This window comes from Ictalurus furcatus, chromosome 16 (genome assembly GCF_023375685.1).
Source record: "Ictalurus furcatus strain D&B chromosome 16, Billie_1.0, whole genome shotgun sequence".
NCBI lineage: Eukaryota > Metazoa > Chordata > Actinopteri > Siluriformes > Ictaluridae > Ictalurus > Ictalurus furcatus.
Genome location: NC_071270.1, coordinates 8,233,792 through 8,249,895, shown reverse-complemented (window position 1 = coordinate 8,249,895; position 16,104 = coordinate 8,233,792). Strand labels below are relative to the sequence as shown.

Here is a 16,104-nt window from a genome sequence, read left to right as displayed (position 1 = left end):
ACAGCATCACAAAACAAGAATGCAACAGTGAAAGTCAGTGGGTTGCTAGTTTGATGCTTTTGGAAGCAAAGGATATAGAACCAAATATTAAGCGTTATTTACTTTAATTTATTTTATGACTCTTCCTATAATTTATAGGAAAAATTGAGTGGTCTGCCAAGGTTGCCAAGTTTCAAGTTTTTTAATACATCTAGGTGTAAATATCAGGAAGTGAAAGCTGATATTCAGACCTATAGTTCATTCATCTTTTGATCTCATATCCAACTGTCTTCAGTTTATAGCAAAAACAAGAGTTCGCCTTGCCGTTCCAGTAATTTTTGGAAGCACCATTTCCTTATTGAGAAAATATTTATCAAGGAAAAAAGATCCACTGTGGATTGTAGGGTACTGTTTGTTGATTAATTATGTGTAAATTACAGTGCTGTGGATGGACAGCTAAACAGCAGACCTCTCAGCGAGTCACAGAATCATCTCCTAAACCGTAATGTCTCCTTGGATGAGCAAGACTACAGTACTACAAACACTGGTTGGGGTTTTTACTTATATACTTACTTAAAATTGTGTAAAATTGATTGTAAAAAGAATGAGAATTGCTAACAGTGCAGAATGTTCAGAAAGTGGTTCTGCCATACCCACTGTTTTATATTGATGGGGAAAAAAGAAATGCAACACTAATAACTGGACTAAAAAAATCGTAATTATATAAATTCCGATAATAAATAAATGAACTTAATAACAAAGTAGCTGTGACCATGAACAGTGGTAATTCTACAGTACTTCCTGCAGTGAGGGCCTCTTGTAGCTGCTACAAGACTTCAATTTTTTAATACTTTTAAGCCTTGACCTGAATCTCACAGAAAATTTGTAGACTGAATTGAAAAAGCATGTCTGATTGAGGAGGCCCACAAACCTGCCTGAGTTACACCCATTCTGTCAGGAGGAATAGGCACAAATTCTGGCAAAGTACAGTATTATGAGAAGCTTGTGGAAGGCTACCTCAAGTGTTTAACCCAAGTTAAGCAAATAAATGGCACTGCCACCAAATACTAACAAATTGTGTGCAAAATTTATACTATACCCACTGATATAGTAAATAAAAGCTCAAAAACATCTATTTGTAATTGATTATTTTAAAATGATCTCTGATGAAAAAAATAGATGCCCTAACTGACTTTCCAAAAGGAATATATGGTAACATGAAATGTGTGAAGCTGTGAAAAACTGAGATTGAATATCTTTAGCCTAGGTGTATGTAAACTTTTGGCCTCAACTGTAGTTCTGTTACACTAGTGTGTGTTTCTTAAAAGTAAAACAATGTGATTAAAAGATGAGTGACCTCTTACATACTCGTCCTTGTGCTGCAGATAATGGTCTAACAGTCACGGTTTCCACCAAGAGGGAGTCCTAACCAGGTAAACCAGCTAAAGACATTGGATATTTCATACATCCAGTGTTAGGCACATGCCATTAGTACAGTCATTTTCATAAGCAAACTGCTGGCTGTGTCCTTGGCACACACTGACGCTTGTTGCAGGTATATCATCTGGTTTATAGTGATTCTATAATGATTTGGTGAATTTTTTTAGTACTTACAACTACAATCACAAGTGTTAGTGTGTAATATGATCTTTTCTGTTTTGTTGTGATTCCCTTTGTATGTGATTTCAGCATATGCTTAAAGAAATAATCCAGATACAAAACAAATTTGATATTAGTGCCTGTGTACTGAATGTGTAGCCAAGGAAATAATGCATTACTAGGACCATTCTAGATTGTATCATTCTTTTTAGGTATCATTCTTTTGATGTTTATAATGGTGATGGAACCTGCTAATCTTTAGCTTTTTCCATAGTACCTCAGGATGAGACATGATTATTCTGATCTCATGGGAATGTTGCACTCCTCTTTTAAAGACTTCATTCAACAGATTACAGAGCCAAAAACCTTCCTTAAGCTGCAGCTTCCTCCCGTGTGCAACTGGTAAACAGTGAACCCACATGAAAAACCCACATACTCTGAACTTCACATCACACGTGATCATCACCAAATTTTTCACTGTACTAACAGGAGCTTTGACTAAATACTCCAATTTTATTACATGTTACACCTACTATTTGGGCTGATGCTTTGCATTTTTATTGTGACTTTATTTATTTTTTTCGGTTGGATACAGCTATAGTACTTTCACCTCTGGTATTATTTTGCAGGATTAAAAAATAGATTGCAGATGTTTATAAAACTAGAGTATTACACCCCAATTCCAAAAAAAGTTGGGACAGTTTTTGAAACTGTTTTGGACATTTGAAAATTCAATTCACGCTGTACTATATTGAAAACACATTAACACATTATTTGATGTTTTACTTTGTGAATTTAATTTATTTTTGAAAATGTACACTCATTTCAAATCTGAAGACTGCAACACACTCCAAAAAAGTTGGGACAGTCGACTGTTTACCACTGTGTAACATCACCTTTTCTTTTAATAACACTTATTAAGCTTTTGGGAACTGAAGACACCAGTTGGTTAAGTTGAGCAAGTGGAATTTTCCCCCATACATCCATTATGCATTTCTTCAGCTGCGCAACTGTATGGGGCCTTCGTTGCCTTATTTTGCGCTTCATAATGCGCCACACATTCTCAATCGGAGACAGGTCAGGACTGCAGGCAGGCCATGCTAGCACCCACACTCTCTGCTTATGCAATCATGCACTTGTAATCTGGGCAGAATATGGTTTGGCTTTGTCCTGCTCTGGATGGCAGCATATGTTGCTCCAAAATGTGTACACATCTTTCTGCATTAATGGTGCCCTCAGAGATGTGCAACTTATCCATACCATGACAGACGCTGGCTTTTGCACCTGACGCTGGTAACAGTTTGGAAGGTCCTTTTCCGCTTTGGCCTGGAGAACGCATTGGCTGTTTTGTCCAAAATCTATTTGAAATGTTGACTCGTCGGACCACAAAACACGTTTCCACTGTTCTACTGTCCATCTCAGATGAGACCAAGTCCAGAGAGGTTGGAGGCACTTCTGGACAGTGTTGATGTATGGCTTTGCATAGTAAAGCCTTCACTTGCATCTGTGGATGCAGCAGCTAATGGTGTTGACTGACAAAGGTTTACCAAAGTATTCCATGTCAGGATAGCCATTACAGACTCATGACGGTTTTTAAGACAGTGATACCTGAGGGCCCGGAGATCATGCGCATTCAGAAGTGGTTTTCGTCCTTGCCCTTTATGTACCAAGATTTGACCGGATTCCTTGAATCTTTTAATTATATTGTGCACTGTAGAAGGTGAAATGCCCAAAATTCTACCAATTTGTCTTTGGGGAATGTTGTTCTCAAAGTGTTTGATTATTTGCTGATGGCGAGTCTCGACCCATCCTTGCTCTTTAAGGACTAGGCCTTTTTTGGAGGCTCCTTATATACTATGATTAGATAATTGCCTCAGTTGTTTCACATCACCACCTTATTTCAACTTGTCACATTGCTATTAGTCCTAAATTGCCCCGTCCCAACTTTTTTGGAACGTATTGCATGCATCAATTTCAAAATAAACTTACCTTCAAAAAACTATGCAGTTGATTAGGTAAAACATCAAATACTTTGGCTTTATAAAAAAAAATTTTTTTGTTCAAATACAAGTCAAAGTACATTTACAAATCACTCCTCTTTGTTTTTATTAGCATTTTCCATACTGTCCCAACCTTTTCGGAATTGGGGTTGTAGTTAAACCCACACCAGTTACATATACACCAAATCATACAGTATTTCTAGTTTCATTTAGAATTCAATTGCAGTGGGCCTAATGAGTGGCTTGAGTGACTTCAAACATAGCATGGTAGTACCAATTGTACCAGCTCTATCATCTCCGAAATGCATGTTGTCCTCAACTTGTTTGTCTGAGCTCTGAGTGGGAAATATAGACAGCTCTACAATTATATCAACCTTTGGTAAAGATGGATAAAAAAGGGTTTAAATAATGTCTTTGTGTAACAAAACCAGATGTCACCCCTACATGTAGTACTTTGTGTAACCTCCTTTTACCAACATAACATGTGAGTGTTCTCCTATAATGCTTGGAGATTAGAAAGCAAGAACTCTGAGATGATGCCTTAGTACAGAATCTCTCCAGATCCTTCAGGGTCCTAGCTCCTGTATTGTAAATTCTTTTCTTTAGCTCACCACACATGTTTTCAGTAGGCTTTAGGTCAGGACAAGGACATGATTTTGTGGTCACTGAACTGTTTTTGTGTGGACTGTTTGTAAAGGAAAATACATTTGTGTCATCTTCCAAGTAGGGTCATTACAGATCTGGTTGTTCCAAGCTTTTTTATTATTGCCCTAACAGGATATAGGTATTCTTAAGTGTATAGTTTATAGCCATTGCCTGATTTATGAAGGTTAACACACTTTTGTCTCATTTCATTTGCATGTTCTCTAATTTTCCACATGTTGATGAATGACTAAGGAAGTTTGGCCTCTGTGTCACTTCATTTATACTCCCTGTTTCACTGAAACTATGGGTGACTTCTTAAGACTTCCTAAATATTCAAGAGAATTTATAAAAGTAAAATAGAAAAAAAAAATTGCTTCAGTTACATTTTGTCCATAAGAATTCCAACTGTTGCTAATAACACTTTATTTTAACGCTACTTGTTTTATTTTGGCTATACACCAAAGACATTTGGGTGAGATGAATGAGACAATAGAGCGGAATTTCAGCTTTCATTTCATGATATTTACATCCAGATATGTTAAACAACTTAGTCAGAGTCTTCAATATTCACAGAGCCCCGTGTGGCTGCAGGCTTTCATTCTAACCAAGCAGGAGCCACACCTGATTATACCTGTTTAATCAGTTCTTCTTTGTCTCCAAACAACTATCAAGTGTGCCTCCTATTTTTAGGCTCTTTGGGGATAAGATTGAAGGCTTGGTGCATGACACATTTTTTTTGAACCCAGCCATTTTTCAAGTGATCAGAAAATACTGGAACATGTTACTGACAGGTGTTTCTTGTTGCCCAGGTGTGCCCTGTTAGATTGTTTACAGGTGCATGTGTAAAAAAAAAAAAAAAAAAAAAAGGATGGAAAAGTTTGTTTTTTTTTCTGTCATTTAATTCAAAAAGTGGAACTTGTCTAGATTCATTTCACAAAGTGAAATATCAAGAAATCCAGTATCTCAAAATATTAGAATAAAGAATTTATAATACAGAAATGTCGACCTCCTGAAAAGTATGTTAATTTATGCACTCAATACTTGGTCAGGGCTCCTTTTGCACAAATTACTGCATCAATATGGCGTGGCATGGAGGCAAGCAGCCTGTGGCACTGCTGAGGTGATATGGAAGCCCAGGTTGCTTTGATAGCAGCTGGTCTGTATTGTTGGGTCTGGTGTCTCTTATAGATTCTCTATGGGGTTCACATCAGGCAAGTTGGCTGGCCAACCAGTTACTAGTAGTTTTGGCACTGTGGGCAGCTGCCAAGTCCTGCTGGAAAAGGAAATCAGCATCTCCATAAAGCTTGTCAGCAGATGGAAGCATGAAGTGCTCTAAAATCTCCTGGTGATTGACTCTTGACATGAGAAAACACAGTGGACCAACACCAGCAGTTTACACGGCACCACTGATGGCATCACTGACTGTGGAAACTTCACACTGGACTTCAAGCAACTTGGATTCTGTTCCTCTCCACTCTTCCTCTAGACTCTGGGACCCTGATTTCCAAATGAATTGCAAAATTTACTTTCATCTGAAAAGAGGACTTTGGACCACTGAGCAATGGTCCAGTTCTTTTTTTTTTTTTTTTTTTGCTTAGTCCAGATAAGACTCTTCTGACATTGTCTTTGGTTCAGGAGTGGCTTGCCAATAGGAATGCGACACTGCGATATTTCTGTATTATGAATTCTTTGTTCTAGTGTTTTGAGATACTGGATTTTTTATTTCCATGAACTGTAAGCTGTAATCATTAAGATTAAAACAAGAAAAGGCTTGAAATATTTCACTTTATTTGTAATGAATCTAGAATATATGAAAGTTCCATTTTTTAAAAATTAAATTATGGGGAAAAATGAACCTTTCCACGATATTCACGTTTTTTGAGATGCACCTGTAATCTTGGTTTGAGCCCTGGGTTTCACCATTGAAGTCTACAATTGTTGTTTAAAAAGGATGAACCAACATGAAGACCAGCCAGAGAGCTGCCTATAGGAGAAAAGCAAGCCATTTTGAAGCTGAGAAAAGATGGAAAATCAGAGCCATTGCACAAGCTTTGGGCATAGCCAATACAACTATTTGGAATGTCCTGAAAAAGACAGAAACAACCAGACATCAAACAGGTCCGCCAAGGAAAACAGCAGCAGCTGATGACAGAAACTTTGTGAGAGCAGTGAAAAAAAACAGACAAACAGATGGTGACATCACCAGCAACCTTCACAGGGCAGAGGTGAAGGTATCACGATCCACAATTTGAAGAAGACTAAGAGCGCAGAAATATTGAGGCCTTACCACAAGATACAAATCACTCATCAGCAGTAAGAATTGGAAGGCCAGATTAACAAAGATGAACTTCTACCAATGTGATGGAAAGTGCAAAGTGTGGAGGAAGAAATTAGCTTCTCATGATCAAAAACAGACAAGCTTATTGTTCAGGCATGGTGGAGGTAGTGACATGGCTTGGGCTTGCAAGCCCAAGAATTCAGAAGTTTATAGAAACATTGTATGCCAATTTGCAGAGATATTGTGGTGCTTGAAATTTTGTGAACCCTTTAGAATTTTCTATATATCTGCATAAATATGACCTTAAACACAAGTCACACAAGTCCTAAACATAGATATAGAGAACACAATTAAACAAATTAGACAAAAATATTGTACTTGGTCCTTTATTTATTGAGGAAAAATATCCAAGGTCACATATTTATGAGTGGCAAAAGTATGTGAACCTATAGGATTAGCAGTTTAATTTGGAGGTGGAATTAGAATCAGGTGTTTTCAATGGGATGACAGTCAGGTGTGAGGAAGCTCCCTATTTTACTTAAAGAACAGGAATCTATCAAAGTCTGATCTTCACAACACATGTTTGTGGAAGTGAATCATGGCATTAACAAAGGAGATTTCTGAGGACCTCAGAAAAAGAGTTGATGCTCATCAAGCTGGAAAAGGTTACAAAACCATCTCTGAAGAGTTTGGACTCCACCAATCCACAGTCAGATTGTGTACAAATTGAGGAAATTTAAGACCATTGTTACCCTCTCCAGGACGTGTAATAGTCTCCGGGGTCACGAAGGAACCCAGGTCAACTTCTAAGCAACTACAGGGCTCTCTCACATTAACTAATGTTCATGAGTCCACCATCAGGAGAACACTGAACAACAATGGTGTGCATGGCAGGGTTGCGAGGTGAAAGCCACTGCTCTCCAAAAAGAAAATGGATATTTGTGGATAGATGAGGCTAAAATAGAGTTTTTGGTTTAAATGAAAAGTGTTAGCAGCTAAACAGCTAAACTACTGTTGCAGCTAAACCCATAACTTAGTTGTGCCTCCACTTGGCTAGCAACACCAAACTAGTCTAGTTATAAAAGTTTTATATTTTATCGGTCTGGTTAGTCCTACAAACAGTGAGAACACCTGAGGCAAGTTTTATGATAAATCCAACTTTTTCTGATCATGTTATACATTGACAGTTACCCAAGTTACCTCAGCTTCCATCAGGTTTATCATTTGCGTGGTCCTTGAAAATAAAATCCAACACTGCAATAACAACCCATACAGAAATCACCATTTGCAATAGATAATGCTTTACAATTAACTCTGTTACAGCACTACATGACTATCTATCGTTTCAATAAAATATATTACCTGTTGCGTAAGAAAAAAGCCATCTCCAGTTTTTGGTTCGTACAACCGGTGAATTCCTGGAGGTTTGCTGTTTTGCATGGTCCATTGTCTCGCTCATTGTGACAAAGTAGTGATGAGACATACCGGCAAGTGACGTATGTATGCTATTTCCTGGGAACTCTATCCCGACAGACCTAAAATATAAACACTTATAATAGGCTTACCTTAGTCAATCGGAGTAAGACAAAAACACGGTTTGATCATTATTTAAATTTTGTTTATTTTGAACAAAGAAGTTACATAGTGTACCTTTTTAAAGGATAGATTTCTCATATTTTCAGTGTGAGATATTGTTTATTAAAAAAGGAATAAATATGAATGAATGAAGAAGCTAAAAGCACACACATCTCTTTGCCCATTGTTAATGGTGCCAATAATTCTGGAACTGACTTTAGTTAAAAATATTTGTCTGCAATGCGATGAGAAGTGAAATCTTCTATTCCATTTTCCGTTCAAAAGTGAATGAATTTCATCATAATTCTGTGAATTTATTCACCAAAACAGAAATTGCAGAAAGATCACAAATTCAAATATACGCTAGTGAAATCAGTTGACTACACACAATACCTCCAAATAAAATCACGAATACATAAGCAGCACTAGCAGTTGATTGAAGCTGTAGCTGTATGGCAGTAAATGAGAGAAGTGCTTTTTTTTTTCATTCTAGCTGAAAGACTTGTAAATAAATTATAAAAGTATAAGAGCATTATTGCAAAAAAACAAAAAAAACAAATAAAAACCCCACTTTGACAGTTAACACACAAGAAGAAGCATGGCAGAAAATATGACCGTGAATGCCTATTTTTCAAAATCTTCTGGAAAGTCTTTCCTAGGGAAGCCATGCATTATTTTTTTTCTTTCTTCTTTTCTCGTGATCACGACTTAATTTTTCTGTGTATTTGATATATATACGAAGCTTAGCACAGTGCTTGACAACTTGCACATTAGTGTCCAACACTTGAGAATAGGACACCCCTTTCTCTTAATGCAACACCAGTCCCATTCACAACGTGTGAGATTTTCTCATGAGAAAATAGCTTTTTATGTCATGTCAAGATCACAGGAAAACAACTTTTGTTATGTGGAGATCACAAGAAAGTTAAGTCATGATCATGAGAAAACAAGAAAGAAAAAAAGAATGTTTGACCTCTTCTACTTCGCAGAAGAGTGGAGCTTATTATAACAGCAAATAGATATATATCTATATATAGATATATAATAGGATGTTCAGCAAGTGTACAGGGTGTGATTGGTCATGTGGCCTAATATTTTAGATTTTATACTGTCATACTCTCTATGCTTTGACTTTGGAAGAGTGAATTTTAGGCATTTGTGTAGCACAGCAGTTTTAGAGTTCTTAGTCAACAAATAAAAGCAAAAGAATGTTTCAGTGTTAGAGCCTATTTTCCTAACCATGCTTTGATTGTATGGGGCTGAAATAGAACATATAGCATCTTAACATTAGCACATTAATCCCCACACTCATATGGGGTTCAGTTCATCCACCATTTACATGCTTTTGAAGTTCATGATTTTCAGCTTTTTTGTATCATAAAATACTCCCAGCAGACTGCCAGCATGTTTGGGAGGACAGTTCTGTTTACATCTTATGTGTTATCTATTTGATGCTAGTGCAACAGGAGAAGGGGATAATAATGTTCAGTGATGTTCAGTCCATTTTGTAATTATATGCATAGCTGCAAGTGCCGTCACACAGGATTAAAAGCAAATTCCTTAATGCACTACATAAATAACTACAAACACTTTGCCTTTTATTTTTCAAGAAATAATATGCAAAACATCAGTATGCTTAAAAATCAGACATTGCACAAAGTGATTTGCAGTAATAAAAATGTTTTATTGGTTTTGCACCATTTTATCACCCATAACTGCAATGAATTAATCATCTAAGTCTTTAAGCTGTTTTAGGCTTGAGTGGTATAAAAATGTTCATCCATACATACACTTAACAAACACATTATTAGGAACACTATACTAATACTGTGTAGGGCATCATTATGCTCTTAAAATAGCTTAAATTCTATATGGAATGGATTCCACAAGATGTTGGAAACATTCCTTTGAGATTCTGGTCCATGTTGGCATGATTTCATAGTGCAATTCCTGCAGATTTTTCAGGTTCACTTTCATGGTGTGAATCTCCCGTTCTACCACATCCCAAATGTGTACTTTTGGATTCAGATACTGTGACTGGGAAGGCCACTGAAGAACATTGAACTCATTGCCATGTTCATGAAACCAGTTTGAGATGAATTTTGCTTTCTGACGGTGCATTATCATGCTGGAAGTAGTCATTAGAACATGGTCAGCAACAATACTCAAATAGGCAAGCTATGATTGGTTGGTATTAACAGGCCCAAAGTGTTCCAAGAAAACGTTCCCTTTCTGTTCTTGGCTGACAGAAGTGAAAGCTGACATGATCTTTTGCTGTTGTAGCCCATGAGATGCTTGCACTACAATTGTACAGAGTGGTTACCCGAGTTACTGTAGCCTTTCTGCAAGCTCGAACCAGTTTGGCCATTCTCCACCAACCTCTCTCTTCAAGGTGTTTCTGTCCGCAGAACTGCCACTCACTGGATGTTTTCTCTTTATTGCACCATTCTGAGTAAATTCTAGACTATTGTGTATGAAAATCCCAGGAGATCAGCAATTTTAGAAAAACCCAAACCAGCCCATCTGGCACCAACAATCATGCTAGGGTCAAAATCAGTGAGTACATTTTTTCCCTATTCTGATTGATGTGAACATTACTCATATCTGCATGATTTTATGCATTGCACTGCTGACACACGATTGGCTGATTAAGTAATTGCATGAATGAGTAGGTGTACATTCATCCATGAACATTACCTGGGAATATAGTATTTTTCTTCAAATAAGTTTAGTAATCTTAGTTTTGTTATGGTCTGTACCTGTTCAGGGTGGAATACATTACAGGTGAATAGTGTATTTGTTTTAACAGCAGAGATCACAATCAGTCTTTAACAGTTGATTGCTGACATTTTGACAAAACATAATTTATTTGTGCAAATGAGGCTCCATTAGATTAAATATACACACATTTGCATACGTAATAAAAACAAAATATAGTATTTGGATGATGGTAGAATTAAAATGTTTATTTCATTGTGAATTGTGCAGAGCATAAAAACTTCTACAAAGTTAAGTTTCAAATAAAGATTTTTGTTTTACTGGTTTTTTTTTTTTTTATGCTTCATTACTACAGTTTATGAGAAGACATGTTATAAATGCGGCACACGGTTGCTTAGTGGTTAGCATGTTTGCCTCACACCTCCAGGGTTGTGGGTTCGATTCCCACTGTGGCCCTGTGTCTGCGGAATTTGCATGTTCTCCCCGTGCTGTGGGGGTTTCCTCCCCCAGTCCAAAGACATGCATGGTAGGCTGATTGGCATGTCCAAAGTAGTAGTGTATGAATGGGTGTGTGTGTGTGATTGTGTGCCCTGCGATGGACTGGCACCCTGTCCAGGGTGTACCCCGCCTTGTGCCTGATGCTCCCTGGGATAGGCTCCAGGTTTCCCCGTGACCCTGAAAAGGATAAAGCGGTATAGAAGATGGATAGATGGATGGTTATAAATTATCCAAAAATCTGAAAAATGATTGACATGACCAAAATTGTAATTTCTATTTAACTTCAACTTGACATTAGTTGCTTTTGGGTTAATTTGTAAGAGCACTTTAATCATTACTAACACATTAAAATGAGCATTCAACCATTGCGATCCTAATTACACCAAAAATAAAAGCATATTACAAAAATGCATTACTGCGCAGACTATATTCATATAATATAGTATGTAACATGAACACAAACTACTGTAACATACAGTGATATGAGTATAAAAGTACTCAACGTTCATGTTTACCTTACTAGACTAAAAGAAGTGAGGTTGATATGGTCCTTGCAGTAAACATTCTTCCATCTTTGTTGGCTGCAAATCCTCATGTGACATGATGCTTAAACTGCTACTGTATAAACACAGATTTAGACAAGTAAACATATCTAATGGTGTCTACTAAAACAATATTATGTTTTTTGTTTTTTGTTTTTTGTTTTTTTACATATTTTGATGCTAATTTTTCATTTCAGTACTCGTTTAGTAAAGCTAGGTTAGATCTCAGGCCTCATGACAAAAATAATAACTATGGTGTACTTCAGTGTGTTTCTTTGGAACTTAAATGTTGGCACTCTTAACATTATATAACCAGTATATATCACGTTTGCAAATGTTTATCAAGGACCCGTTTGCTGTTTTAATTAAGGATTAATCTTTTTAATTGTATTTATGTTTGCATATATAGCATTTCTTTTTCTTTATCTGTAAGATGATTTGGGTTATGGTGTAATATTTAAATGTCTAAACAGTTTGCAGACATTTTCATGTCTAACAGAATTTAATGTTTGTATTTTGTAGATTACATAACTCCAGTAAATGTGTACTTCATATTTTATAATATTTATATTTTAATAATAAATTGTGCTGTTTTACTTTACCATGGAGGTGACTATTTCCTTCTCTCCATCGACCTACTTACTTTGAAATTGTTTCACAGATTGAACTTTATATAATCAGCAAAAAACAAACCCCTTTTTCAGGAGAAAAATATCATTTTAAATATAATTTTGTAAAATCCAAATAAACTTTACAGATCTTTATTGGAAAGAGTTTAAATAATGTTTTTCATGCTTGTTCAATGAACCATAAACAAACAATTATTGCACATGCACCTGTGGAACAGTCCTTAAGATACTAACAGTTTACAGGAGGTAGGAAATTAAGGTCACAGTTACAATAACTTGGGACACTAAAGAGACCTTTCTACTGACTCTGAAAAACACCAGAAGAAAGATGTCTAGGGTTTCTGCTCACCTGCGTGAACATGCCATAGGCCTGCTGTAAGGAGGCATGAGGACTGCAGCTGTGGCCAGTCCAATAAATTGCAATGTCTGTAATGTAAGAAGCCTAAGACAGTGCCACAGGGAGACAGGAAGGACATCTGATCGTCCTTGCAGTGGAAAATTACATGTAACCATGTGTCCCCCCTAGACGTGATTGAGAACTTGCAAATGCCTTGGTGGAAGAGTTTAGTAACATCTCCGAGCAAGAACTGACAAATCCGGAGCAATCCATGAGGATGAGATGCACTGTACTACTTAAAGCAGCTGGAGGTCACACCAGATACTGACTGTTACTTTTGCTATTGACCCTTTATTCAGGTACTCATTCCATTTCTATGAAACTTGTTTGTTTATGTCTCAGTTGTTGAATGTTTTTGTGTTAATACAACTATTTATACATGTTAAGAAATTTGCTGGAAATAAAGGCAGTGTGAAAAATGTGAAAGGACGTTTCTTTTTTTGCTGAGTATATTATATATATACACATATTTATTTAGTTTAAATATAAATCCTAATTTATATACAGTGAATGAAATTTCCATTTGAAGTAATGATTTTCAGTACCAGAAGTGAATATATCTTTGAGACATGGTCCCCTTACTGCATATTCTGAGTTTAAATTCAAGCATTCTATAAAATCAGGGACAAAAACAGCAAGATTTCAAGATTTATTAAACCAAAATGGGGGCGAAAAATGTTGTGTGGTTAAATGTGTAGTTTGGCTGCCCATAGATGATGATGAAAAAACTATGTCCAAAAACACTGAGCCCACAAAACTGAAATATCAGGTCACGTGAAACTTTCTTACACAATTGTTGAAGCTGGAAAACACCACATTCTCAGGCAAACCATACTGTTTTTGTGACAGAGGCAAAAGTCATGTTATGTAACATTTTTACAATACAGATACTTTACAAAGAAAAAAAAAAAAAAATCACCCACAACTATGTGAATTGCAAAATTATCATAAGCCTGTGGCTATCAAGTTAAAACATAAACAGCATAATTAGCTTAGCATTTACAGTTTATTGTGATTTACTGCCGAACATAAGAATGTTTAAGTGTGAACTTTTTGGATCAATGCAAGTGAGAGAAAAAAAAACTTTTCTGTGCAATTTTACTTTTTTATTTTGCTTTGTCATAAATCTGTACGAGGTTGTCAAAGCAGATGCCCCCTTATATATAAACCTAAGCAGGTAAAAATAATAAACAATTGTGGTAGGTGCACTATTTGTGTGTGTGTGTATAAATCAAGCTTAAAGCAAAGTGAAGAAATTTATGTTGTGAATGTCTTTAAGGCTTGCAGGACACAGAACAGGAACAAAAGATGACACAGAAACAAAATGTCTCCCGTCACCCTCTGCCCTGAACCAATTACATCACCCCAAAATGGATCTTAACAATGGCTGTCAGTGAAGGACCAAAGTGATCACATCCAGAAATATCTCCATCAATGTGGTCTGGTTTCACAGATTTCTTTCCCACCTCTCATACATAGAGCTACTTAATGTTCAATATTGATAGCTTATATGTATACTGTAGCCATTTTTTCTGTCCCACACCAATCTCTCTCTCTCTCACACACACACTCACTCACAAAACAATTCCTTGTACCTTACAGGCACAGGGGCCCTGGTCAGCCTGTCTCACCATCTCAAATACTCTCCTGCTACTTTCTATGCATTGTTATTAAGAGGATAAAGAAACTCATTTCCTTGAAAATGAATTAATTCCTCATTCTTTGCTTTTTTGTGTTCGTGACAAAAAAGCTTTGCTGACTCCCACTCTCACAAATATACTCCCTCTTTCGCTGACTCTGCACCATGTTCTTGCTCTCCACTCTGTTGCAGTGGAGGCTGAGCATTGTTTATACATCAGGAAGTCTGTATCCTTTGTTCAGCCCACTTTAGCCCAGCTCAGGAAGGCAGGGACATCTCGAACTGGAACATTCCGGGTTAGCGCTTTCACACGCAAATTACGGTCATCGGTGAGCAAAACCACTTCCCTGTGCAGGCGAACTGGCCCATCTGACAGAAAAGACAATAATCAGTTTTAGACATATCAACACGGAAATAAAATTCAACACACTTCTCTAAAACAAAACACAAGAGAAAACACAGCAACATCCTTTCTCAAATCCAACGCAAATTTACACAGAGATGTTTGCTGGCTTGGTTTAAGGGGAACCGATTTCTTACCTCTCTGAGCAGGCATAAAGTCTTTAGCCTTGTCTTGACAGTAATGCAGGCAGCAGGACAGAATCACATCATCATTGTTGCCCTGGAGATAAAAATGGACAAAAAGGGGTGTCTAATTCACATTCAGAGTTTTATATACCAGAGGTGAAGTTTAGTCCACGGGAACACCAAGCCAGGCCATAGTGGTGTTTCATCTCCAAACACACCCAAGAAAGGCAAATCAGGGAATATATAAAGTTGCAATCAAAATGATTCGACCCCCATTGCAAATCAGGCTTATTGTCAAAATTTACAGACTTTCAGCTGTTCTCAATGAACAAATCAAATACAAGCAATTGAAATAGTTCAACACAACGAATGCTTCAAGTAGATTCCCCAAATTCAACTGAAAATGCAGCTTATAATGATTTCTCCAGTTCTCAACAATAAACCTGATTTGCAATGAGGGTTGAATAATTTTGATTGGAACTGTATACATCTGTGAGAAACTAGATCACAAAATTTGAATTGGCTTGACTTAACACTCATGCTATACAGAATAATTAAAATTCTAAACAGTGGAAAAGAAGTGTGCAAAATACATAAAAAGTTTTTTGGTATAATCTGAGTGTTAGGAAAAATGTATGGAAAATCTTTGATATAACCTACATCAGAAAAGTACATCATAAACCTGTGATAAACTCTGGAAAATCTGGGCACCTTGGTGGCTATAGCTGAAAAAAGGAGATATGACCTAATGGTATTTAAAGGAAAAATCCACCCTGAACACCTTGCATATAAATATTTACACTCACTGTCCACTTTATTGAGAACACCTATAGAGTTCTCTAGGGGCTGTTGTGTATGAAATTCCCAGGAGATCAGAAGTACCTGACATACTCAAACCAGCCCATCTGGTACCAACAACCATGCCACAATCAAAGTCGCAAAGATCTCACACATTCTTCATTCTGATGGTCGATGTGAAAATGTCCTGAAGCTCATAACCTGTATCTGCTTGATATTTTGCATTGTGGTACTGCCACATGATTGGGTGATTAGATAGCTGCATGTACGTGCAGTGCG

General features: G+C 36.8%; 2 protein-coding genes across 8 annotated transcripts in view; one reads left to right on the top strand and one right to left on the bottom strand.

Moving 5' to 3' along the window:
• zdhhc20a (zinc finger DHHC-type palmitoyltransferase 20a) overlaps nucleotides 1–4,315 on the top strand; it is a 51,726-nt gene extending 47,411 nt beyond the window's left edge. Inside the window, exons 11-13 of one of the 2 annotated variants that reach the window (XM_053645728.1) lie at nucleotides 420–526; nucleotides 1,365–1,412; nucleotides 1,914–4,315. In XM_053645728.1, coding sequence (XP_053501703.1) covers nucleotides 420–526; nucleotides 1,365–1,408 — 151 coding nt within the window. In that variant the 3' untranslated portion in view covers nucleotides 1,409–1,412; nucleotides 1,914–4,315. Of the gene's footprint in view, nucleotides 1–419; nucleotides 527–1,364; nucleotides 1,413–1,852 lie in introns of both variants that reach the window. The other variant, XM_053645727.1, reaches the window with a different exon arrangement.
• Nucleotides 4,316–13,496: 9,181 nt separating this feature from the next.
• The window catches only part of smg6 (SMG6 nonsense mediated mRNA decay factor), a 47,175-nt gene continuing 44,567 nt past the window's right edge, over nucleotides 13,497–16,104 (bottom strand). For all 6 annotated transcript variants that reach the window (XM_053645716.1, XM_053645714.1, XM_053645713.1 and 3 more), the window contains 2 exons: nucleotides 15,040–15,121; nucleotides 13,497–14,868 (listed from right to left, as the gene is read on the bottom strand). In XM_053645716.1, the coding sequence (XP_053501691.1) occupies nucleotides 14,738–14,868; nucleotides 15,040–15,121 (213 nt within the window). In that variant the 3' untranslated portion in view covers nucleotides 13,497–14,737. The remainder of the gene's footprint in view (nucleotides 14,869–15,039; nucleotides 15,122–16,104) is intronic.